Genomic DNA, 24,198 nt, shown 5'->3' with positions numbered 1-24,198 from the left:
AGATCCTAGTCTGGAGAAAAAAACTACTCCCATAATCTTTCAATGACTGTCATTAGTCAAATTCTCTTTATTCCAACTTAGATTTTCTTATAGAGATAATTTTCCACATAAATAAGAGTTAAAATCAGTGTTTTAATATTTTTTTAAAATAAAAAGTTAAAAGACTTCAAGTATTCCTTTTGCAGTGTTTTTATTTATCCTTGTAGATATGCAATTATCATAATTTACAGGACGTTTTTTAGTAATTAATTGGACTATAAGAAAAACCGTACAGAAAGTTTGTACCACAAAATTATGTCCCTAAGGGATCAGGGTTCTCAGTAACAGAGAAATAAAGAAGCTCAAAAGGGTCACTGCTCAGCAACCTCTGGTAACTAAAGAGAGCAGAACACAATCTGCTATTTGTGGAAATGAGACTTCATAAAAATACCTTTCAAATATTCCCTATTACAAAAGGGAATGCCTATTAAAATGCCATTGTTTATTCTATATAAAATATCCTTTCTAATCCCCCAAAACTTTTTTTTTTGCTTTAAGATTAAAGGCCATATCCCTAAGATACACTTTGTGAAAATTATCTCAACACAAGATCCAAAGATTTCCATTATTTACTGTCCTTACTCAAAATCACCTGCACGTACCAGATGCAATTTTCTAAACTTCATCATTGATGAGCCTATTCCAAAGCAGAATTCTTCAGCAATACAAAAGACACAGGCTAAAATAGTCCTCACAGCTATACTTTAAAATAGATATATTCAAAATATAAATATAATAATTCTCCAGACCATTATTTTTCCTAACGACTGAACTCTAAATTAAAAGAAAAAAAAAAATGGAGGTTTTCAAACCAATGATGTGTGCAGCCCATTCGCATGACACAGTCATTTAAACTTCTCACCTGCAAAACACAATGCAATACATTATCAAAAAAGGGAGGGAAAAAACCATGAAACCCCATTATTACAAAATGAAAACCATAACCACTATAAAACATGCAGTGCCAAATATTAAGTTACACATTTTGCTGGATAATCTTTTCATTCCTCTTGATCATAAAAGTAATAGAGGATCGACTTAGAAAATTTGGAAAATATAGAAACGCCAAGAAAAAAATAAACTCTTCTAACCCTACCATTCAAATGGAATTGTTAATATTGGGGATTTTTCTTTCAGCATTTTTTCTATTATATATAAGTAATGGATTTAAGAAATACACATGCCTACATACTTTTTCTTGAATAAAACTGGGATATTATATTTGCATTTTTACCTTTTGTTTACTTAACACATGGCATGTTGAGTAACTCTGACTTCAAAAATCCTTCTTAAACATGATTTTAACAACATTTGTTTATAGTAGAATTACTATGTGAAAAGGGAATTTGAGACGGCCAAGAATCAAGCCCCAGAAAACACAGCCTTGTTCTACCAGATTTTAACCTACTCAAAATTCATAAAACTTACAGTCAGGTGGTATATATTTACAAATAAAGTTTTTAAATCATAAAAAATACAATGTCTAAAACACTAGAAATAACAAAAGAAATAGAATCACTACTATGCTTTAGCATGCACTCATGGAAAAAATTAATTTAACTTAAACCCCACACTAGATACTTTAATCTGTTCCAAGTGAGTCAGAGAACACATAATGGCATGTTAGTACCAGGAGAAAATAAAAGATTATCTCAACTAGTTAAGAAAAAGAAAATACGAGAAAGAATGGAAGGGTGAGCCCAGCACAGGAAGTCAGGACAAAGACCTTTCCTCCAATAAATTACAAATACTGCAGGTCTCTCTCTCTCTCCTCTCAGAAGGCAAGTTAAAGCCCAATTTGTTCTTTATCCCCTTCATTTTAACCTTTGATATCCTCCCTTTAAAATTTTTCTAACACAAAGAAAAATTATGTTACAATAGTTCCAGAGATAATTGTTGGCTCTCAAAATTTAAGAAAAAGACTAATTTCTTAAATGTCTAAACCCAATATCTTGAAATAAAATGCTACTGTTTCAAGATTTTCATAATAAAGACAAATTTTCTTTCTTTCAATACTTACTCTGCATGAGAAAGTTTTATTTCTTCCCTTTGTCTTGCAGAATAATTTAGGTTCCCACCTAAAATACAAATAAGCATTGAATCTTTTCAACACAACTATCGAAAGTAAAATTCAAACATGCACATGTGTACACACACACATACAAATGCCTTTAAGTAACAGAAGAGGCTATGGAAGGTGAGAAAGAAATAGTTTATCTCCTGGAAACTTCCCAAGGGGGAAAAAATGTTTCTTAAGAATCACTATATGATACAAATAATCACTCCTTAATGTTAGCATTTTTTAAAAAATTTTGGACTTATGTATTGCTCGAGGTTTTGTTCTTTGGGACACTGCATCAATATTCAATAATAGTGAAAATTAAGAGGCATTAAAGTAAATGACCTAAAATTATTTAAACAGCATATGTATTCATTCTTCTAAATACATGACAACCCTTAGGGCCAAGCCAGTTTAGAAAAATTAATAAAGGTAATATCAAAATCTCATACATAACAAAAAAAGCAAAAATAAATGTAGTAGATATTAGCAAATGAAAAAAATCTATAATTTCTCATTCTATATTAAACACTTTCAACCTTAAAATGCAAACTGCAGCTATAAATATGTTTACTTCTCATTTTTTAAAAATATAAGACAATAACATAGGAAGGGCTTTAGGTTATTTTTTTAGAAGTCATACAAATACGACCTTCTGCTAATATAAGAAGAACATCTAAAATTTTATATTACAAAACTTAAATTGAACTGGCCAGAAAGAACATGACAATGATTTTAATATATGGGAAGGTCCAAAATACATAATTATATGCTATGAAGTAAAATGTGTTTCATCACTATGAATAGAATGTTATTACATGAAATAAAGCCTCCTGGATGGAGACAATCCAGGAGCCCCACAAGATGATCCACTGTGGGCTTCCCTGGTGGCGCAGAGGTTAAGAATCTGCCTGCCAATGCAGGGGACACAGGTTTGAGCCTTGGTCCAGGAAGATCCCACATGCCACGGGGCAACTACGCCCGTGTGCCACAACTACTGAGCCTGCACTCTAGAGCCCGCGAGCCACAGCTACTGAGCCTGTGTGCTGCAACTACTGAAGCCCACACACCTAGAGTCCATGCTCCACAACAAGAGAAGCCACCACAATGAGAAGCCCGCACACCACAACAAAGAGTAGCCCCCGCTCGCCGCAACTAGAGAAAGCCTGCATGCAGCAGCAAAGACCCAATGCAGCCAAAAATAAAATAAATTAAATTAAATTAAATTAAAAACAATGATGATCCACTGTGGTTTAAGAAGAAAATACCTGAACTTCTACTTACCTTGGGCACGATTCACCAAGTAGAGTAAGAGCACAGATAAAAGTGAGACTGGAAATGAAAAAAACATAAGGTCCTTAAAAACATGTACTTTTCCCCAATGATTCCTATGTAATCATAATTACAAAGTAAAGCTTAGAAAATCAAATCTTTATTAACTAGCATTTAAAAATGAAAACACTCTTCACATTATTTTCCAAAAAGCACTAAGTTACACACCATTTTCTCCATGAGAAATATATTTTTAAAACCTGAGCCCAGGGATGGCAGGGACAGAAAAAGAGAAACTGAGACCCCTCTGCCCCCAGGAGAAGGGGCCAACCCACCCACAGATCATTTCTCTTTCCTCTCCCTTTGTAATGCTGGTAGTTCCCAGCACTTTCCCAAAACCCTGCCAGCTGCTAGACTGTTTATGTTTTTACAGAGAGCCAAATAGAAGTAATCCTTTGGGGGTTTTAGGTCTGAAAACACCATGTTCATTTTACAAATTAACCAAATATTAAAATGTGGTCATTAAACTCCCAGAAACCCAGACCAGTAAAGGCCTCAGAAAGTCAGGTAGTTGGCTTTTCACTTTAACAAGTGTGGCACACTTAACTTACTTTAATACCTCAACAAAAACCTTTTTAAATGGAGTGGTGTTTGGTTTGAGAACCAAATTTATAAGGAACCGCTGACTGAGATTAAACCACACGTTGCAGCATCAAAAATAGACAAAAACACTTTCACAACCTAGTACTATGAATTCGTATATGGCCCACTATTTAAGAATATATTTTTAAAATTTGATGTGCTAATTTCTAAAATTATGAGATAATAAAATGCATTCAGGCTATTATTCATAAGCAATCATCTGCAAATACCACACCTCAAGTATAGACAGTCTTTATTCCTGTAAATGAAAATGAAGTCAGATAAAATCATTACTCGGGCTTGCCATTTTAAACACAATTTATCGAAGCATGAAAGACATCTGATATGTTATGTGAACATTTTTTTTCAGATGAACACGATGTGTAAGGAGAACACAGTGGAAAAATACTGATTTATTTTTGTAGTTTTCGGCAGTTTCCTAATGCTGCCTATTTTTAACCAATGAATCATTACAGGTAAAAATTAAATTACAGGACTAAGAATAAAACCAATTCAAAACAGACTAATGAATAAACAATGAGCGCTCACACCTAAGCCACACTAATGTCCACACATTCACACCAGGGACATACTCAGGACCCTTCAAATGGTTCCACTCTAAAGAGGAAAGTGTTTTCTAACAACCATAAATATTTACGAAACAGACAAGATGAGTATGGGATCTGGGTGGCCTGTTCTGTATGGTTTTTTTCACTAAGGATGTTTTTAATGTTCACTGATATTGTAACATGTATCCATACTACATTCTTTTTTCTATTATAATTAAAAATACATAACATGACATTTACCATTAAAACAAAATAAATACTTAAAACAGAATATAGAGCAGATTCCATTCCTGCCTTCAAGAATAGGAATCTCCTGAAAAAATCCTGTGAATCTTCAGAAAACTAAAAAGTCACCAGCTGAGAAACTGATGCACAGGCTAAGAATTAGGCAAATCTGAATGATACATCTTAGGGATTTGGTTTAAAAAAGGGGAAAAAAGAACAATAACAACAAAAACCTGAAAGTATAAATGAGAACATTCTGCTGCATATTAAAAGAAACTAAATGTTGCCAGGTGGCGCACTTACAAGAAACACAGGCAATGAAGAAAACTTCTAAAAACAGATATCCCCAAGTATCCAATATCATGCCAGCAATGATGGAAATGACTGCCAACCCAAGATTCTGAATGGACTGCATGCTACAATTTAAGAAATTAAAAAAAACCAAACATTTCAATTCTAAAGTCTTCACACACAGAGTACCAATTCACTATAAATATTAGTATCTATAACCACATACTATCAGTGTTAAGAGGGTTTTCAACCAGGAATGACCTGATTAGATTTGTTTCTTTAATCCCATGACTGTTTCCACTACTTAACTTTAGGCTCAAAGGCAAGGGAGTTTGCCTTAGCAAGTACAGTCTGAACTCAACGCCTTCCTGCGGAATGAATCCAAGGGCTAAGTGAATACCAACCAGAGATGTGGTTTCCCTGTTCAGCTTTTGTGCTAGAGATTGGAACTCAACTTCTCACTGAGAGGCCCTCAGATAAACGGGCGGTGGGATGGTCACGTCAGCAATGACCTCTCATGGGGTAGCTTATCTCCAGCTCTCTTGCTGGAGGCTCGGAGCATTTTTTTTGCCACAATAATAATACAAATAGATTAACTGATTTTCTGGTTATTTCCAGGTTCAGAGCTGTCCCAAAAGCCTGAAGACGACTAGATTCAGGAGACCTGGAGTTTTATAAGATAATTAAATTGACACAGCAGAGAGAGACATTATATGATCCACAGTGCAAACACTTACAAGCCATATGCAGTTCCCAGTTGATGTTCGGGAACTACAAACGCCACCATTGGCCACAATGCACAGGCAAGCAATGAGTAGGAGAGTCCCAGGAGACACTATTGAAATCAATACGGAAAAGGGTAAAGAAGTCTTATATTTACCAAAAGGTGATTTTCTTTCGATGCAGATTAGCAAGAGTGACATAATAACTAATATATGAATATCCATGCAAATTGTGTTGCTAAATAATTAGGCTAAAAACTCATATTCAACACAAAATGGTCTTGGGCCTCTCTAACAGTATCCCTCTAGGGACAAGATACACATAACACTGTCTTAACCATTTTATATTATATGAATACATAACTGGCTGGGCCCAGGGTGCAGTCAAAGACCAAACAAGAAAATAAAGCTAATTTGCAAAATGTCTTTACCAATGTTTCAGGCAAGCTAATTTCCCAGTATTCATTAACAATTACAAATTAAGCAATCAAGGTAACATCATGCCAACAGTCCATTATCTTACTTCTGGGTCATCACCACCCAACTGGAGAGCCAAGCAGAGGACCAACAACAAGCACTGCTTGATAAACATCACCTAATGCTAACTTTTTCTTCAATTAAAGAAGAAACCTTATGATTTAAGTTAAAATAAGATCATTTATCAGATTGGGAACAATTAAAATAATGCCAACGTCTAACAATGGCAAGGATACTAAAAAACAAACACATTCATGTATTATTGGTAAAGCTATAAATGGGTAGAAAGTTGTTAGAGGAGAGGTTTCACAGTATCTATCAAAATGTTAACTGTGCAAAGCCTCTGCTCTAGCATTTCTACTTCTAGGAGTCTGTCCTAGAGAATTCTAACGAAGTGCACAAATATATATGTTCAAGATATTCTTTTATTAACAGGTAAGAAATGCCAGCACTTTGGCCTATGGTCTTAAAAACGACATTCTGAAGAACAATTACAAAAACTTGATGAATTCATTATTACTTTTTGACCTACTAAAAGTCAAAGACAAAAGAACGCAAAATCATGGATACTGGGTTGACAGATGTTTTTGCCACCTATGATGGAATGACTTCTTTTAATGAAGTACTGAAAAATAAATGGAACTAATAAGCATTGGGCTTTTATAAGTCTATTTTATTTCAAATTCTATAGCAGCATTGAGGGTACTATTATATAGGCCAAATGAAATCAAAAACATCTTATGCATTAATGATTAATATTTATATACTTTAAAAATAGCTAATCTGTAGAAACTGAAATTGTCATTGTTTTTCCCACTGTCACAAGCACTACTATCAGAAGAGCTGAGGGTTGGCTTCTGATACGTGCTGTACAGAGTCCTCCCTGAAGCCCTGAGCCCCCCAGCTGTTCGCAGCGACTTTACCATAGCAATCCAAGGGTTCCACAGAGTGAAGGCCAGCATCATGTGGGAAGCAAGAGCGGTCACCACTGCACACAGAACCCAGATGATGTTCTTTCCTGTTTTATCCACCAGAAGCCCAAATATTGGGGACATGGGAGCTGATATTACATATACAATACTGCCCAGAAAATATAAAAGATATTTAATAATATATCACAGGAAAAAAGAATTAAAAATCCACAAAGTCCTAAATCCTACAATGATTAGGTAAAGCAAACCCTAGCTCATTTAATTTAACATCCTTCTAAAATGGTCAGCAATAAATAGAAATATAAAGATATAAACAGTGGTCCAAGACTTCTTTGGTTTTCCCTTAATGCAAAGATGGCCATTCAGGATCAAGACCCAAGACAGACTTTGTTTCACACTGTAGATGTTAGTTCACATACATCTTTTCTGTCTCTTATAACATCGGGTTATAATTAAAGACCCACAATAAGCACACAGTAAGCACTTACAGAATTAATGGAATACCTGTTAATAGCACTCGCTGCCTGGGAGGAAAATCCAAATTTCTCTGTAAAGAAAACTCTAAGATAAAAACAGAGAGGACAAAAAACAGAGACTTTAGAAAGAACTATTCTGTTTTTTAAAAATAAAGGCAAAATAAAACTGAATAAAAATAAGTTTAGGCAACTTTCCCTTCTTTATACTGTTTTCCCACCTTATTTGGTATCCATCTTCAAGCAACTGGCTAAAGATTTAGTATTTACGTAAGTACTTCACCAACTAAATAAAATATATCGATACCTATTCTTTCCTCTTTTACGTGTACAGCAAACAATACACACAAATTTTCAGAAACCCAAATGTATTACTACAAGGAATTAATATGGCTTCTTTTCCTTAAAAGCAATACTGGACGGGTTCTTTGCTAAATAATGCATAAGGTTCTTGTCTCAAACTGTAAAATGACAGCCTGAATTTAAAGGTTATAATTACAGAGATGCATCTCAACAAACACACTCACACTCACACACTGTTTAAGTAGCTGCCCGTGAAAACGGAGAGAAGGTAGAAGATAAAGCAAAGAAGAATTTGATTTAAACCCTGAATTTGAGTCTGCAGAAACGCAGTCCTAACAAATGGAGATATGCCCTGTCACTACGAGCTAACGCACTGCCTCCATTCTCAATAAGAGGCTTCCTAACAAAGAAATAAAGAGGAAATGAAAAAAGAATACAAATCCAAAATCAAGCATTAAAGTAGATCAATATTATGTATCAAAAACTGTTTCAGGTATTTCTTCAAAAACCTAATACAAGTATTAAAGCAACACTAAACCTTAAGCTAAGAAAATCAGTTGTGTCCCAGGATGTAAAACAATTCCTGTGAAAATATCAACCGTAACAGAGAAGCAAAATTTATACCTTAAAAAAATTACATTTATGTGACTGAATTCTCATTATAATTTAGCCAACAAAAACGGAATGCTAGAGAAGACTCACTTCCCAAGTCCAATGAAAGGGAACACAGCAACATAATAGCCGACGCAGATGATGAATATGAGCCACAGGGGGAAGGAGAAGTCCTTCACGTCAGTTAACTTGATAACTTCACCTTACAGAAGAAAGGGAAGATGCTGTCAGTGTCATTTTGCATTTCTAAGTCAAGATTATTTTTCTTTTATCATGTGATTAACCTTTGCAATTCAGTTAAAAAATACTTGTCTCAGTAAATTACTAGAACATAGTTTCTAGGATAAACTAAAAAGACAACAGAAAATGCAAAACCTAAGATTAGCATCTACCTTCTTTCTTTCTTCCAGAAACACTCATCACTTTGCAAATATACAAAGTACAATCAAGAATGTAAATTCTGCCAAAACCGCTTAAGGGGGAAAAAAAAAGTATCCAAAAATTTAGACAAATGGAAATAGATTAGGAAATAAAAGATTTAAATAAACTATATGCCCATATAAAATTAAAAAATTTTTAAAGTGGAAAAAAAAAGATTTAATAAACAAGTACTAAGCCTCACTGGGTTTACAACACTACATTAGGAATTTACCTCATTGTAAATTATCTCAAAAAGGCCATAATTCCTAAAAGCCTAACTTTTTCTTGCATTTAGACTAACCTGTTTTTCCTTGTTCTTTATGAAGGATTCGTTCTGCTCTCTGATCCAAGTACGCAAGGGCCAAGGCACAGACTAGTGAAAGAATACATGTTATACCCCCTATAATAAAAAAAAAGAGAGATTTTTAAAAGAGAACCAAAATGAAGGTTCCTAAAAGGTAGCACATTACATTAACAGCAAAATACTTAGCAACTTAAAGGGATGGCATCTAGACACATATATGAAAAGCCTACAATTACTAAATCAGGACAGAAGGAAAGGAAGTGCATTGGGAAGCACTCAATGAACAGCAGTCGCTATTACTATTGTATATTATTTCCCGGTAGAAGGTTGGAGATTAGAGGGGAAAGACCAGAACAAACTAGTCTAGTCTTATAATCAGAATATAGACTGAAGAAAGCTGATGACCAGCTAGCAAATTAGTCCTAATTTCTTAATTCAGTCTAAGCACCAATTATTGATGGATGCCAGGGGAAACAAACCGCAAAAGCAAAGTCTGATTCTGTGATCACCTCATGTTCCCTCTGATTCCTTCCCAAGTCTGACTCTTGCTCCTACCCTGTGGCAGCCCCAAGGGCCCCAATCCTCCCACAGCACAGCCCGCTCACTCTCCTTCAGGTATCCAGCATTACTCACTAATGCTGACGTCGTATCATTACAGTGAATCAGGATAAACAGTGAATCAAGTGTACACTTCTCAAAATTTTTAATAAAAAGCAGCTTAGTAAAGTAAATGACATCTTTAATTGGCTGACATAATAATGAAAAACGGCAAAGAGTCGGTAGACGTGGGTTCTACGTCTGGCAGTAACAAGCTGATTGATCTTGGGCAAGGAATTTAACGTCTCTGGGCTTCAATTTTCCCAAGTGTAAAATCAGAGGCTTTGATCTGATGGCACAGATCTTTTCTGGCTCTGAAATTCTCTAAAATTCTCAAATTCTCCACTGTGGAGAGAACTGGAAGGAATACTGAAGAGAATCTGAAAGTAAGAAAGAGGTTATAAGTGGCAAAGGATTTAATAGGGAGGGGGAGAAAGAAGGGGTCTCTAGACACAAGTTGCCCATCTAGGATTACCTCTCACTGTCCTCCCTTTAGGAGCCTGTACCAGGGAATACAAGGAATAAAAGATGGCACAGAACCTTCAACCCAGCACCCACAGGTCTCCCTAGGGCTCTGCAAGCAGCTCTCCACATCCTGTGGGGCTCAGTTAGACAAATTCACTGCTCAGAGAAGAAGCACAGGTGGTAAACCCAGAGAGCATCATGCGCTTCTCAGTGACCCACCCAGCAACCAGCAGAACCCAGCTTTAGCCAAGAGAACTTAGGGTCAGAAGGAGCCTATACAGTTTTAGTCCAACACCCACAGTTTTACAGAGAAGAAAACAGTTTTACAGAGAAGAGACACAGAGGTTAACATCCTGTCCAAAATGAGCCAGGACCAGAACCTAGACTCCCGACTCCCAACTTGGTGGATTTCCCATCACATCCTATCACCTCTGACTTCTATAAAATCTAAGCTCCATAAGCGCATGAAATGAATTTGATCAAAAGGAAACAATTCTCCCTTCTGCCACAGCCTATTAATGAACACCTTAGAGGTACAAACTCCCTGACTGTTTTCAGGGTTCTCACATACACTCTCATTTGCTCATCACAACAAAACCGAAGCACAGGGACTTCCCTGGTGGTCCAGTGGTTAAGAATCCACTTTCCAATGCAAGGGACTCAGGTTCAATCCCTGGCAGGGCAACTAAGCCCGTGCGCAGCAACTACCGAGCCCGTGCGTCACAACTAAAGAGCCCACACACTCTGGAGCCCATGTGCCACAACTACAGAGCCCAAGCGCTCTGGAACCCACGTGCCATGACTAGAGCCCATGTGCCACAACTACTGAGCTTGCACACTCTGGAGCCCACCACAACTAGAGAGAAGCCCACGCACCACAACTAAGACCCGATGCAGCCAAGAATAAAATAAATAAATATTTTTAAAAATCTATCCTTATTTAGGGAAAAAAAAAACCCTGAACACACGTGGTGGTACAAGATCATTATTTTAAGAAAGTGGAAATAAAAATACAAATGGGGTGAATGATTGCCAATATGTTCACTGTGTCTAATTAGGTCCAAGAACTAGTGAACTGTACAGGCAAAACTATAACCAAGTGGTCTAAGCCCAATTCCTGTGTTCTTTCCTCCCTGTCACACCATTTCCTATGACAAGCTTTCAGGACAGATAAAAGGTGGGACTTCAGGATCCACTAACCGATAATAAGTGTGACCCCAAGGGTTGTGTGACCAGCAGAACCCAACGAAGCTTCAACCTTAGAATACAGCCATCCCATGAGGTTCATGTTTACTGTACTTCCCTGAAAGAAAAGGAAAAAAAAAAAATCAACAATTTTCATTTCTATCTGTCTTGCTCAGAAAAAAAGGATGTCAGTTAGCTTAGAGAAATAGGTTTAATAGGGTTCAGATTAAACAACAGATAATTTTTTAAAAAAACACTACAAGGAAAGAGCTAACAACCTAGGATAAAGCCGCAGATAAGATTACCACACAAAAATGCCAATTTATAGAAAATGCTAGCATTCAAAACAGCACAGTACATCTAGATCTTCCTAGTAGCCTAAACAAAAATGAAACACAAGTTATAAAATTCACAGGGTACCCAAGACAAAAATAAACTTTGGCTCATAAAAAGCACAGCTTTTCCTGATCCTGACATGTGAAAAAAAAAATTCATCCTCTGATCATCCTTTAGAAGACAGTAATAGTACTACCCTCATTCATTTATTCTTTCATTTAGCAGTTATTGAACCCTGATTACATGCCTGTCACTGTTCTAGTTACTGGGAATAAAATAAAGAACAGAAAAATTTCCAGCTCTCATAGAGAGCAACCCCATTTTAGTGGGGTAGAAAAGGTAAAATATACAGTATATGAAACAGCAATGAGTGCTTCTAAAAAATAAGGAAAAAAGATAAAGCATAGGGGCTTCCCTGGTGGCGCAGTGGTTGAGAGTCCGCCTGCCGATGCAGGGGACACGGGTTCGTGCCCCGGTCCGGGAAGATCCCACATGCCGCGGAGCAGCTGGGCCCGTGAGCCATGGCCGCTGAGCCTGCGCGTCCGCAGCCTGTGCTCCGCGGCGGGAGAGGCCACAACAGTGAGAGGCCCGCGTACCGCAAAAAATAAATAAATAAAAGTAAAGCATAGAAGGAGAATAAAAAGGGGTAGAGACCTTGCTGAGAATGTGACTCTGGGTTAAGAACTTGAAGGAAGCTGGGAGGCTACCTGGAAGAACAGCACAGCACTCCTGGCAGAAGGAATAGCCAGGGCACAGGCCCCGAGAGGGAGGCTGCCCGGCGTGCTCAAGGCAAGGAGCATAGAGACTAGAACAGTGTCAATGAAGAAGGGAGAGGATGAGACGAGGTCCCCAGAGAGGAACTGATAGGAAAGCAAGCTATTGGTAATAAGAACTTCTGGCTTTTACTCTGCGTGAGATGGGAAGCCATTGGGGTTCTGAGCAGAGAAGTGGCACAATCCCTTACGTTTTAAGAGACTCACTTTGGCTGCTATATCCAAAGCAGACTGTCAGTGAGGACGGTGCAGAAGCAAGGACATCGGCTGGGGGCGGCTGCAATAATGCAGAACAGAAACGATAGGTCTTGGACTGGGGAGACTGGCAGTGGGCACAGTGGGAAGTGGTCGGAATACGGACATATTCCAGTGGTAGAGCTAACAGGATTTGCCAATGGAAAATACGTGGAGAGTGTGGGGTTAGGGATGGGGGTAAGGAGTGGTTCAGGGTGACATCAAAGTTTTTGCCTGAGCACCTGGAAGAACAGAGTTGCTCATAACTGAAGATGAGAAAACTTCAGCATGAGCTGGTTTGGAGGACAGGAGGTGAAACATTAAGAGCTGGGCTTTGGCTGTGTTGAGTTTGATATGCCTACTAGACATCCAAGTGGAAATGTCAAAGGAGGAAGCTGCAAATACGGGTGTGGAATTCAGCGGAAAGGCCTGGACGATATAACTTCAGGAGCAAAGACACGCTATTTAAAACTTCAAAACTAGATAAGATTACCAAGGTAGTAAGCGTCAAAAGAAATGAGAGGGTGTCCAATGACCAAACCCACATTTACAGGTTGAGAAGACTGAGGTGGAACGAGCAAAAGAGGTAGAAGGAGCAGACAGAAGGGCAAGAGGAAAACTATGAGACTGTGGAGTCCTAGAAGCCAAGAGAAGAAATCAAGGAAAGGGGAGTGCCAACTGTGCTAAATGCTACTGATAAGGAGACTGAGAAATAAACATGTCCTCAACCATGTTCCCACAGCAAATACAGCAGCAAATCGCACGTGGCTATTTCTCACAAAATGTTAGCCAGTGGCATTATTCAGATGCTCCTCTGAATAAGGTATAAATGTAGACCTGCTGGAAACGTTCCTCAGCATCAGCAAAAATACAAGCCCCTCAAAGACGTATTGTCTCAATAACCCTTTAATTCTAAAATGCCTAACATGACCTGGCTTAGCAAGTACTCAATAAATATTTGTTGAAATAAGGAGTTTTTAAAAGTAACAAATTACAGAGGAAAATCAAAAGAGTGCTGGACTTCCAACCTCCAGCTAAGACAGGAATAATAAGAAAAGTGAAAAGTCCACTGCCTGAATGATAAGAGTCCAAGGGTCTAAAATCAGACAAACTCACAGTTCAGCCGACAAAAAACTCACGGCGAGGTAAAGCCAAAACCTCTATGATCATTCTGAGTATGTGCAGGGCCAAGAGAAGCCACAAAAAAGACTGAACCTCCATCTACCCCAGCAACTCTGTAATGGAGTCCTTTGGTCTCCTGCGTGCATCTCACAAGGACCCTCAATACACCAACCAGATCAGAGTCGAGCCACCCTGGCTGACGGAGAGGTGGCTGCCTGAGATCTGGCTCCTGCCACCTCCTCCTCAGGCCCCCCCACCATTCCCATAACCTCCACCCCGCATCCTAGAAGCCCCTGAGATTCCGTTCTAGAAACTTAGGGCTCCTGGGGACGCAGGTGAATGGATTATAACTAGTTTGTGACCACACAGAAAAGAACGTGAAGATCATTAGTAACCACAATGGCGTCACTGAGAATGAGTCTTGCTCAACTGCTCCTATTTCCTTCTTTTAGAAGTTATTAGACGATGAGATCCACCAGGTGCCACAGACATGTCTTGACTTGCACAAGATACATAAGGAAGTACCAGGAATGTCCTTGTGGTTAAAATTTAGAAAATGTGGAAAACCACACTAGTTATCAAAGAATTACAAATTAAAATAATGTTTAGGTGTTTCCTATAAAATTGATAAAATGACTTTTTTTTTTTTGCGGTATGCGGGCCTCTCACTGTTGTGGCCTCTCCCGCTGCGGAGCACAGGCTCCGGACACGCAGGCTCAGCAGCCATGGCTCACGGGCCCAGCCACTCCGCGGCATGTGGGATCCTCCCGGACTGGGGCACGAACCCGTGTCCCCTGCATCGGCAGGCGGACTCTCAACCACTGAGCCACCAGGGAAGCCCAAAATGACTTTTTTAAAGTACTATCAAAGCTGCAATAAAAAGGATCCTCTCATATCTCACAGATGGAGATGTAAACATCTCTGAGAGGAAAAAGTGGAAATATGTCTCAACAGTCTTAAAAAACCCTAACAAACCCTCTGACTCAGTGATAATTCCATTCCTAGCAAGCTAGCCTCAGGAAATAATCAGAGATGCAGACAAGTTCTGGAGTGTTGCACAACAGTTCTATTTATAATACTGGAAAATTAGAAAGAGCCTACATGTACAAAAATATAGAAATGTTACATATGTATGACATATGTACGTGTTATATATTTCATAAGATGAAATATTACATTAAAAATATTTCATTTGTACTGGGTTTTTTTGTATTGGATTTCTTCCCTCAAGACTATGTTCCAAGCATTTTCATGCCACTTACAGTCTTTAAAACCTTGATTTTTAATGGCAAGGATCTTTTTAAAAACCTCTATTCACAGGAGCTCATGAAGGAAAAAACCTAACAGGGTTTGGGATGGCCAAAACCCCTTCCAGGTTGCATTTATAATAGCATAATGTTGTTCCCCTGGGTACCCTCTACCAGATCCCCTATCATGAAACACCACGATCACTTCCAGGTTCCAAATGCTGCTGAGGAGTACTGGCCACCTGTGATGAAGTCCAGAGAGGCGGGAGCGCCACGGTCAGGGAGCTGAAACCCATGCCACATGGCTTAGACAAGCACAGGAAATGAGCATGTCTGACCAAGACCTTCAGAGTTGTCTTCATAAGCAAAGTGCTGCTGCACAGCAGAGAAAATAAACACTCACTAGAGGGCAAAGGTCGGAACAATCACTAAAAGCTACTTGTACAGGCAGATCTCATCTCTATGGGAGATTGAGCTTCACAGAGTTAATTGTAGTAGATGAGCTGTCCCATCACACGGCGAGCTTCTAATCACTAGAAATGTGCGAGCAGAACCCGGATGACCATATGTAAAGACTTTCATTGCAGGAACGCCGAAAATGGGTAAAGAAATTAGACAACAAAATCTATACGATCCATCCCAATGCTCAGGTTCTCTGAACTAACAAATGCTCAATTAGCCATTTTAGACTGTTTCCTAAGTGAAATAAGGTTAGAAATGCCTTAATTAAAGTCAGGTAAATGGGGGCTTCCCTGGTGGCACAGTGGTTGAGAATCTGCCTGCCAATGCAGGAGACTCGGGTTCAAGCCCTGGTCCGGGAAGATCCCACATGCCGCGGAGCGACTGGGCCCGTGAGCCATGGACGCTGAGCCTGCGCATCTGGAGCCTGTGCTCCCCAACAAGGGAGGCCGCGATAGTGAGAGGCCCACGCGTTGCAATGAAGAGTGGCACCCGCTTGCCACAACTAGAGAAAGCCCTCGCACAGAAATGAAGACCCAACACAGCCAAAAATAAATAAATATTTTTTTTTTTTAAAAAAGGTCAGGTAAATGGTATACTATGGTCTAGAAAAATATATAAAAAATCAATACCTAACTTATACACAAACACATTTCATCCTGTAATCTTTAAGAGATAACTACAACATTCAATCTTTTGCTTCCCATTTGGCTTCATTATCTGTGTCATACTTACAATTCTAGCCATGCTAAGCTGGAGTCCAAACACCAAGTTTAATTCTTTGCCTTTAAACCAACTCACAGCATATGTATTCTGGGCAACTGCTAAGGACTCCCCACCAATCCTAGAATAAGGAAAGAAAAGTCACAGTTTTCAAAGAAATACCCCAGTTAACAAAGCAGCAGGTGTAAAATTTTGACACCCCTCCCGTCAAGAGGTGGGGTCTATGTCCCGTCCCTTGAATCTAAGTGGGCCTGTGACTGCTTCAACCAGTAGAATGTGGTGGAGGCAGGGTTGTGTGATCCCAAGGCTGGGCTATAAAAGGTGAGATCTGCCTTTCCATTCAAACATTCACACTTAGAACCCTGAGCCACCTTGTAAGAAGTCCAACTACCCTGAGTTCGCCACACTATGTGAAAGCCAAGAGAGGCCCTGTTTAGGTGCTCCAGCCAGCAGTGCCAGCCTTCAAGTCATCCCAGCTCAGGCTCCAGACACACTGTGCACACTGTACCCTGTCCAAATTCCTGACCCACAAAGCCCACAAGGTAAGGGTTGTTTTATACTCAGTGTGGGTAATTTAATACACTGCAATGACAACCACGACCAGCAATAAAAGGAGTTTGAGCTACCACATCACCATCTATGCTATATAAAATGCTCATGTGGGGAGAGCGGTCCGTACTTGTGAAAACACAAAAATTCACACTTTCCAGGCCAGTACCTTCCATAGTCGACATTCTCCTACTTCCCGGATTTTAATTTTCCTTCTGTAAGTTCTACACATTGACCTTTATGTAGGAGCTTCCTCTCCCCTGCATCCTAGCACTGAGTCCTCCTCATCACTGTCCTCGTCCAAAAATATCTCCCCTCTTCTACTAATCCAAATCCTATACTGATGTCAAGGCCCACTTCATCCACGAGGCCATTTCTGACCACACTTCCATCTCTGAATCCCTTTCATATGTTTATATACTTTTTTTTTCCTTCTCTCTCACTTAGAGCACTTTTGGGGGTATGTCACCTATGTCTACATGTCGCTTGTACTTGTAAAAAGCATGAGTAAGTTATGTCATCTGCATCCCTCTGGGCAGGAAGCCCAAGGCTGAACTCAGAATGGGTTTACTGAACAGACACTGAAATTCATTAAGAGCAGTTTGTCTTCTGGTAATTTACTCCTTCAAGCCTCTTCAACACGGTTCAAAAGGACCTACACATACCCGCTAAGAAGGAGCAAAATGTCCATTAATCACCAACCTAGAAAATGATGGTCTATGCTTTTCTAAATGAGGTTTAAATCACAGTCTTCAATACTATAGAAAAGCAAAACACTTGAGAAAAATATCATTTCTGGAGAACTATTTAATATTCAAACCCTACACAGAGTTAACTATGACCCCTCAAAATTGTTGCTTACTTTAAGGGAAAATTAAGACAACCATTGAACAATCTTACAAATATAGCTAGATTTCAAGGATTTGAAGTAATTCTCCAGAAGATATAATAATATATCTTTTTGTAAATCTTTAATAAATTGACAGATGAACACTAAAACAGTAATATGTTGGGATAAGTGAAATCATGCATAACTTACCCAAACACAAACCTTCCAAATTCCATCAGCCAAAAAGCATTAAATATTCCACCCAGAGCAAAAACAACCTGTAATGTAGAATATAACGTAAGATCAAAGAAAAAGTAAATTCAAGGAATCTAAGAGAAATAAGTGACTTATGATGAAACACAACCTCTACAATGATTTTAATATTCCTTCTTAGTAAATCTGTGAAATTTAAGTATCAAGGTTCATCTGTCTCAAGGCTTAAAATGCATTACTATGCATTACGTTACACGGGCATTTGTGAGCCCTGCTTAATTAAGTCAGGCATTCACTAAACACATCTTTGCTGGTGGAATGAGACAAGAATTCAAGAGTCACTGTCACAATGAATCAATGAACGTTTTGTCTTTTCTTACCTGTCCAACGCAAACAAAGCAACTAAAAATAATGGTGCCCCATCTGTTAGAGAAAGAGAGAGAATGAAGGAAGAGTATATCACCGAGTCCTTCTTGGGTTTCTCTGACCCCTCTGCATTCCCTCCAGAGAAAGGGGTCGGCCTCTGAAGTCAGCAGCCTTCCTAGGCTGCATGGTGACCTACAGAAGTCTTGACTTCCAAGGAGATTCCAGAGGCTTTAGTGATGGCATATGCTTGTTTAAGCCATTATCATATCTTGAACACAACTTATTAAATAATCTTCAAGAAGTTCCCAGGGTTCCCATTTAAAAATGGATATTCTTTATAAAATTTTTATTGAGTTTAGGATTGACTCCAAGGAATCCTAGATTAAGTAATTTTAAGTGGTTATAATTCTTGATAACTAAAAACTATCTTTAAAAGGAAAAATAGCCACCATGCTAATACACTTATAAATCTGCCTACTCTAGTATCCCACACTCTGAATAGCTCATTAATGTTTCCCCAGAGTAATAAAATACCAGTACCAGGAGAGTTCTTAAAGATCATATGAGTAAACCATTCTTCTGAAACTCAAATCCCTCCAAAGATCCTTGTGAAACGGTCATACCAGAGTCTCCTGAATGTTCTCTAGCACTGGAAAACTCACTGTGGTCCCAAGGCACCTCACAGCCCCACCTGTCACCCTGATCAAGCAAAGTTTCCATCATACTAAGTGGAATCTGGCTCCCTGAATTGCAAACTTATTCTACCCCTTTAGACCAAGCAAATTAAATTTAAGTCCTCCTTCATACACTCTTCAAAATGTTTAAAAGTTAGTCCCCAAATTTAAACACTTATAGTTTCTTCAATTCTTTTCCACCAAACATGGTTGGAAAACCCCTCGTCATTTTGCCCTCTGCCTTCCGAAAATATTCCCAGACTACCTCCCTGCTAAAGTCTCCACTAACAGCGCACACACAACCAATCATTAGGATGAAAACTGACAGATCTTATAATGTATGCCTTCCTCAGCTAAGAGGAGTGGCCACAAAAAGTTTGATGCCTAAAGAAAGCCAAAAGAGAAAATCTCATTAGGGCTGGGAGAGGTAAACACTAACTACGTGCCAAATACTGTCCTTCCATCTCTCTCAATCCTTATAACCACCTTGCAAGACAGGAAGTACTATCCATATTTTATCAATGAGGAAACTGAAGATCAGGAAGCTAGGAACAGCTCAAAAGAGCTAGGAAGTTGAGTAAGTGGCAGCAAAAGGATTCAGACTCTGGTTTGCTGATTCCAAGTGAGGGCATAATTTACCTTTAGATAACTGAGCTACCATATTCCCTGAGCAGCATTTACCTTAACTGAAATACCAACCAAGTTTCAAAAGCCAATTCCAGGGGCTTCCCTGGTGGTGCAGTCGTTAAGAATCCACCTGCAAATGCAGGGAACGTGGGTTTGATCCATGGTCGGGGAAGATCCCACATGCCGCGGAGCAACTAAGCCCGTGCGCCACAACTACTGAAGCCCACGTGCCTAGAGCCCATGCTCAGCAACAAGAGAAGCCACCGCAATGAGAAGCCCACACACCACAACGAAGAGTAGCCCCCGCTGGCCACAACTAGAAAGCCCACGCAGCAACAAAGACCCAACGCAGCCAAAAATAAATAAATTTATTTTTTTTTTAAATTCTGGAGATATAAAAATCACACACACACAAAAACTAATGCAGATTATCACAGTCAATACACAAGTTTATTCAGTTCTTTCCAGAAATACTTAATCTAGTTCTGTGTTTTCTTAATAATCATATTTACCCATAAGTGAGATTTTTCCCAAGCTTACCGTATTCCAAATACGCGGTCTACCAAAAAGCCACCAAAGAAACACAAAACTACATTGGGCCAAGAATACCAGGCATACAGCAGCATGAATTTCGTGGTATTCACCTGCATATCCTATACGGAAAGAAAACAAAACTATTTTTTTCCAGTTAAGTTTAGCAACTAACAAATCAAAACATTCTTTCTGGAAGGGCAGGCGTTTCTTAATCATTTGCAGTTGCTAAGTGCTTTGAGACTCTCATGACATCTATGGCCGCTACCCCAGAAAAATGGTCACACCGAGGAACTTCCTGAGTGTGCAGTCATTTCAGAGGCTTCATGGAGTTCAGGATCAATCAGCTCTTTCACTACTGGGACCACTTCTGTCTGCATCTGCCTGTATCTTCTACATTTTATTCACCATGTACAACCTGCTGTGGGGTTCTATACCCACAGGAAAAAGGGCCATCTTAGCTTATCCCTTCCCTCCCCTCCACTAATTCCTATCTTCCTTCCCTCTCATTCTAGAATGTGAAGGGCCAATCTATGTATTTCTTCCTATCCAAAGGTGAAAAAACTTACAAAGGAAAAAAAAATCTAAATACACAAGAAACTGTAAATGTCAAATATATTTTTATAAAGCCAGACTAAAAATACTGACATGGACAATCCTCTGGAATCAGTAGCCGCATTTTAAAAATGAAATAACAACAAAAACATATTTAAGAAAGCAAAATGCCATCCTACCAAATCATTTGTCATTCCAATGATTACACAATGAGAGAAATGCAAACAAAAAACTGCCAAAATACTTTTTGGCAATACTGTAGAAATAGCAATTACTTATCTAAGATGTGAAACGATATCAAGTCACAAGTGCTATGAATGAATTTTTTGTGGCCATTCATTCCAACTCAAGAATACTCCTTGCCCACACAAATTTGGTGACAATGGATATTAAAATGGATTCATTAGACAATGTTTCAGACCGGGCAACCTGAGAGCTGATGATGCCTCAACAGTATACCTGTTCCAGAGCCAACAAAAGAAACAAAGGTGAAAAGTCAACTTACCCGTTTAACCTGAGTCTGAAGGGCAGCAGGATTATCATAGCAAAAATAGCTGCCTAGAAAAAGAAAAAGCAATTTTCTTCTAAGTAGTAATACTTTCCATATAAAAGTTTCAAGCTGCAATTACTACTCAAATGCTGATTTTAAATGTCTATACTAGGGGTTCGAAGACTGACACTGGAACCTTTTGTAGACCACTTCCTTGTCCACCAATATTCTCTAAATTGCAGCCAAATAATCCACAGAAAACATGCCAAGTTATTTACAAATTATGAGCCTGCATACACAGCAAATACTGGGAACCTGGATTAAGAAGTTAATCAACAACTAATTGTTCTTCCACCTTACTTTCATCATGTTTTGTATGTCTATTGTTTTATTAGCGCCTTCATGAAACAGTTGTATTTTCCTTAAAGCTACCAAAACACACATACACTAAAAATTTCAAAAACATCCTCAGCAGTTTCCTAGTAACGTTACCTAAAGCCACCACTTATCTTGAGAGCAGAGGAATGGAGTTTAACTATTCTGATTAAACCTGTTTTTAAAACAAGAACTCTTAATTCTACAAACAGCATACCCAAGATCAAATAATTTAGCAAATACAGTGCCAGGAATGAAGAAAAATAAAACAAGAATTCTAAAGGGTTAAATTAAAACATAATAATAACGTCTTTTGAAGGGTAAGAAAGAGAAGTGGAGAGAGGTTGGACATTCACGCACTCAGAGTTATTTTTACAGTAATAAAATCGACAGATTTTTTTATAGGCACAGGATAATGCTGCCTCCATTTCTTCACCAACTCCGTCTAGAAGTATACATTAGAAGGCACCAGTTCAAAAGAAAGAAAACTGTCATTAGTAAGGTATGACTCTGGCTTCTGAAACCCATCCAGGTAACCATAATTTACTAAAAATAAATTGCTTAAGTACGTGGTATTTTAAGTGTTTCGTGTTGTTCTTGTTTTTTGTTCCTCAACTCAGCAATTTATGATTCCTGCTTTAATCTCTGTCAGGGATACCAATCTCAGGCTTTAAAGCCAATGAATGGGTACCATCTTTCCACAAAGTGAGAAGAGGGGGAACAAAAAGAGATGCAAAGAAACTAAAGCCCAAAGCATCCTGCATGCCTACTTATATATTCCAGCAGTAGCATAAAGCAATCCACCATCATGTTCCTAAATCTGTTGATTCCACCAATTCCAGCCAGCCCATGAAAAACACATTACTACTTTCCTACCAAACTGATATTGACATTAGAATGTTGCTGAATAAATTAGTTGCTGAAATATAATAGAGAGATATTTTAAAAATTATCTCCAGAAACTGCTTTCAGAGTCACCAAATTTCATGACTGAAACCAAACACCACAAGTCCAATCCAGTTATGACTGCTTCACATTGGCAGAGCGGGAGTACAAGTACACATCTACTCACTGAAGCTATCAAGATATACTCATACGTTTTACCAAAGAGGGTGAGAAACATATAAATAACTGCCAACGAATTATTCAATCGAAAATTTTAAAGTATGTGTGGGGTTTCTTTGGGGGGAGGGGGCCAGTTAAATCTTTCTGAATTCCTTCTGAACAGTGTCATGAGAGGGTTACCAAGGGGGGAAGCGGGGAGTGGGACAAACTGGGAGATTGGGATGGACACATATACACTACTATAAATAAAAGAGATAACTAATGAGAACCTACAGTATAGCACAGGGAACTCTACTCAGTGATCTGTCGCGACCTAAACGGGTAGGAAATCTTAAAAAGAGTGGATATATGCATACGTATAACTGATTCACTTCTCAGTACGGCAGAAACGAATACAACATTGTAAAGCAACTACACTCCAATACATTTTTTTTAAAAAAAGGATTAAAAATAGTGTCATGAGAGGAACCCTGACGATCTAGGAATTTCTTCGTATCTGTGGCCCCAGGGCCCAAGCTGCTAGCCTTTGGGACTTCTTGGAAGCAAAGGAGTGGGACGAAACTCGCCCAGCTCAGTCCCCTGACCCCCACCTTCGGGACGCTGAATAGCTAGCAATGTCCACAGGCTTGGGTGGGGTCGCGAAAGTTAAAGAAGGGAAGCCCAGGAGCTGAAGCAAAAAGCTTCCCTGAGGCCACGTGGCACCTAGGAGCTCAGTGCAGCTCCGAGAGAAAGTCGGGAATTCCTTATTATCAACCCCACCCCACCAGGCCAGCCGGCTCACCGAAACCAAGGAAGCACATCGGCAACAGCACCAAAAGCCGGTGCGCCAGGCGACTGGGGTCGCAGAGGGCCGGCAGCGCCCCGGGGGCAGGGGGTGTAACGGGGGCGCCTCTGCCGGCCTCGTCGGGGCCGCCGGGCAGCAGCGCCCTCACTTCCTCCTCCTCCATCGGGCTAACGGGAGACCGAGAGACGACAGCGACTGCAACTCCGGGAGGAAGCCGCTGCCAGAGCCCGGCGAAAACAGTGCTCACGTGACCGCAGTTAGTCATGTGACGCCGCGGTAGGTCAAGCAGGGTTACGCTCACGTGAGTGGGCGTGAGCACGTGGTGGGCAGGGCCGGCAGGGAAAAAGGGGAGGCGGCGACGTTCGTTTTCTTCAGCAGCGGTCTAGGCGCGGAACCCCGGCCTTCCACCGTCGACCGCGCTGTCCTCTCGTTTCTTGCCCTGCTCTCGTTGCCGTCCCCGCGCCGCTCCTTCGGAGAAAGTGCGGGCCTCCCCTCCGGCCCGACGCCAGGCGTGATCCCACCGCGAAGGAAGCGAAAACGCCCGCCGCCCTTCTCGCAGCGCTGCTCTCCGCAGCCTGTTTGGCTTTTCTTAATAACACACAGTTGATTGAGCACCTTATGATGTATCAAGTTACGTGCCAGGTACTGGGAATACAAAA

General features: G+C 39.6%; 1 protein-coding gene across 6 annotated transcripts; it reads right to left on the bottom strand.

Moving 5' to 3' along the window:
- Positions 1-173: 173 nt before the first annotated feature.
- Positions 174-23,815, bottom strand: MFSD1 (major facilitator superfamily domain containing 1). Of its 6 annotated transcripts, XM_067737871.1 has the most exons (16): positions 23,537-23,813; positions 21,331-21,383; positions 20,280-20,392; positions 18,453-18,495; positions 18,070-18,137; positions 16,494-16,602; positions 11,603-11,705; positions 9,338-9,436; positions 8,707-8,818; positions 7,733-7,789; positions 7,220-7,376; positions 5,835-5,932; positions 5,110-5,222; positions 3,383-3,430; positions 2,060-2,117; positions 174-901 (listed from the first exon to the last, which is right to left on the bottom strand). In XM_067737871.1, the coding sequence occupies exons 1-16, from the start codon at positions 23,802-23,804 to the stop codon at positions 898-900; spliced, it is 1,503 nt and encodes a 500-aa protein (XP_067593972.1). In that variant the 5' UTR covers positions 23,805-23,813; the 3' UTR covers positions 174-897. The 6 variants fall into 6 exon arrangements, with proteins under 6 accessions (XP_067593972.1, XP_067593974.1, XP_067593976.1 ...); XM_067737873.1 differs by lacking the exon at positions 5,110-5,222 and having other exon boundaries at positions 23,537-23,815; XM_067737875.1 differs by lacking the exon at positions 20,280-20,392 and having other exon boundaries at positions 23,537-23,667.
- Positions 23,816-24,198: the final 383 nt, after the last annotated feature.

The sequence above is a fragment of the Pseudorca crassidens genome, chromosome 5, assembly GCF_039906515.1.
Source record: "Pseudorca crassidens isolate mPseCra1 chromosome 5, mPseCra1.hap1, whole genome shotgun sequence".
Taxonomy (NCBI): Eukaryota; Metazoa; Chordata; class Mammalia; order Artiodactyla; family Delphinidae; genus Pseudorca; species Pseudorca crassidens.
The sequence above is the reverse complement of the archived record's forward strand: the minus strand, read 5'-3'. Positions and strand labels throughout refer to the sequence as shown.

What these genes read in the sequence shown, in the direction of transcription:
- MFSD1 (XM_067737872.1), bottom strand. Translation starts at nt 23,804, where the DNA reads ATGACTAACTGCGGTCACGTGAGCACTGTTTTCGCCGGGCTCTGGCAG. An exon ending in GATGTGCTTCCTTGGTTTCG is followed by an intron (nt 21,384 to 23,536) that starts GTGAGCCGGCTG and finishes TTCTTTTTCTAG; the next exon opens with GCAGCTATTTTTGCTATGAT. An exon ending in GCTTTGTTTGCGTTGGACAG is followed by an intron (nt 18,138 to 18,452) that starts GTAAGAAAAGAC and finishes TCTACATTACAG; the next exon opens with GTTGTTTTTGCTCTGGGTGG.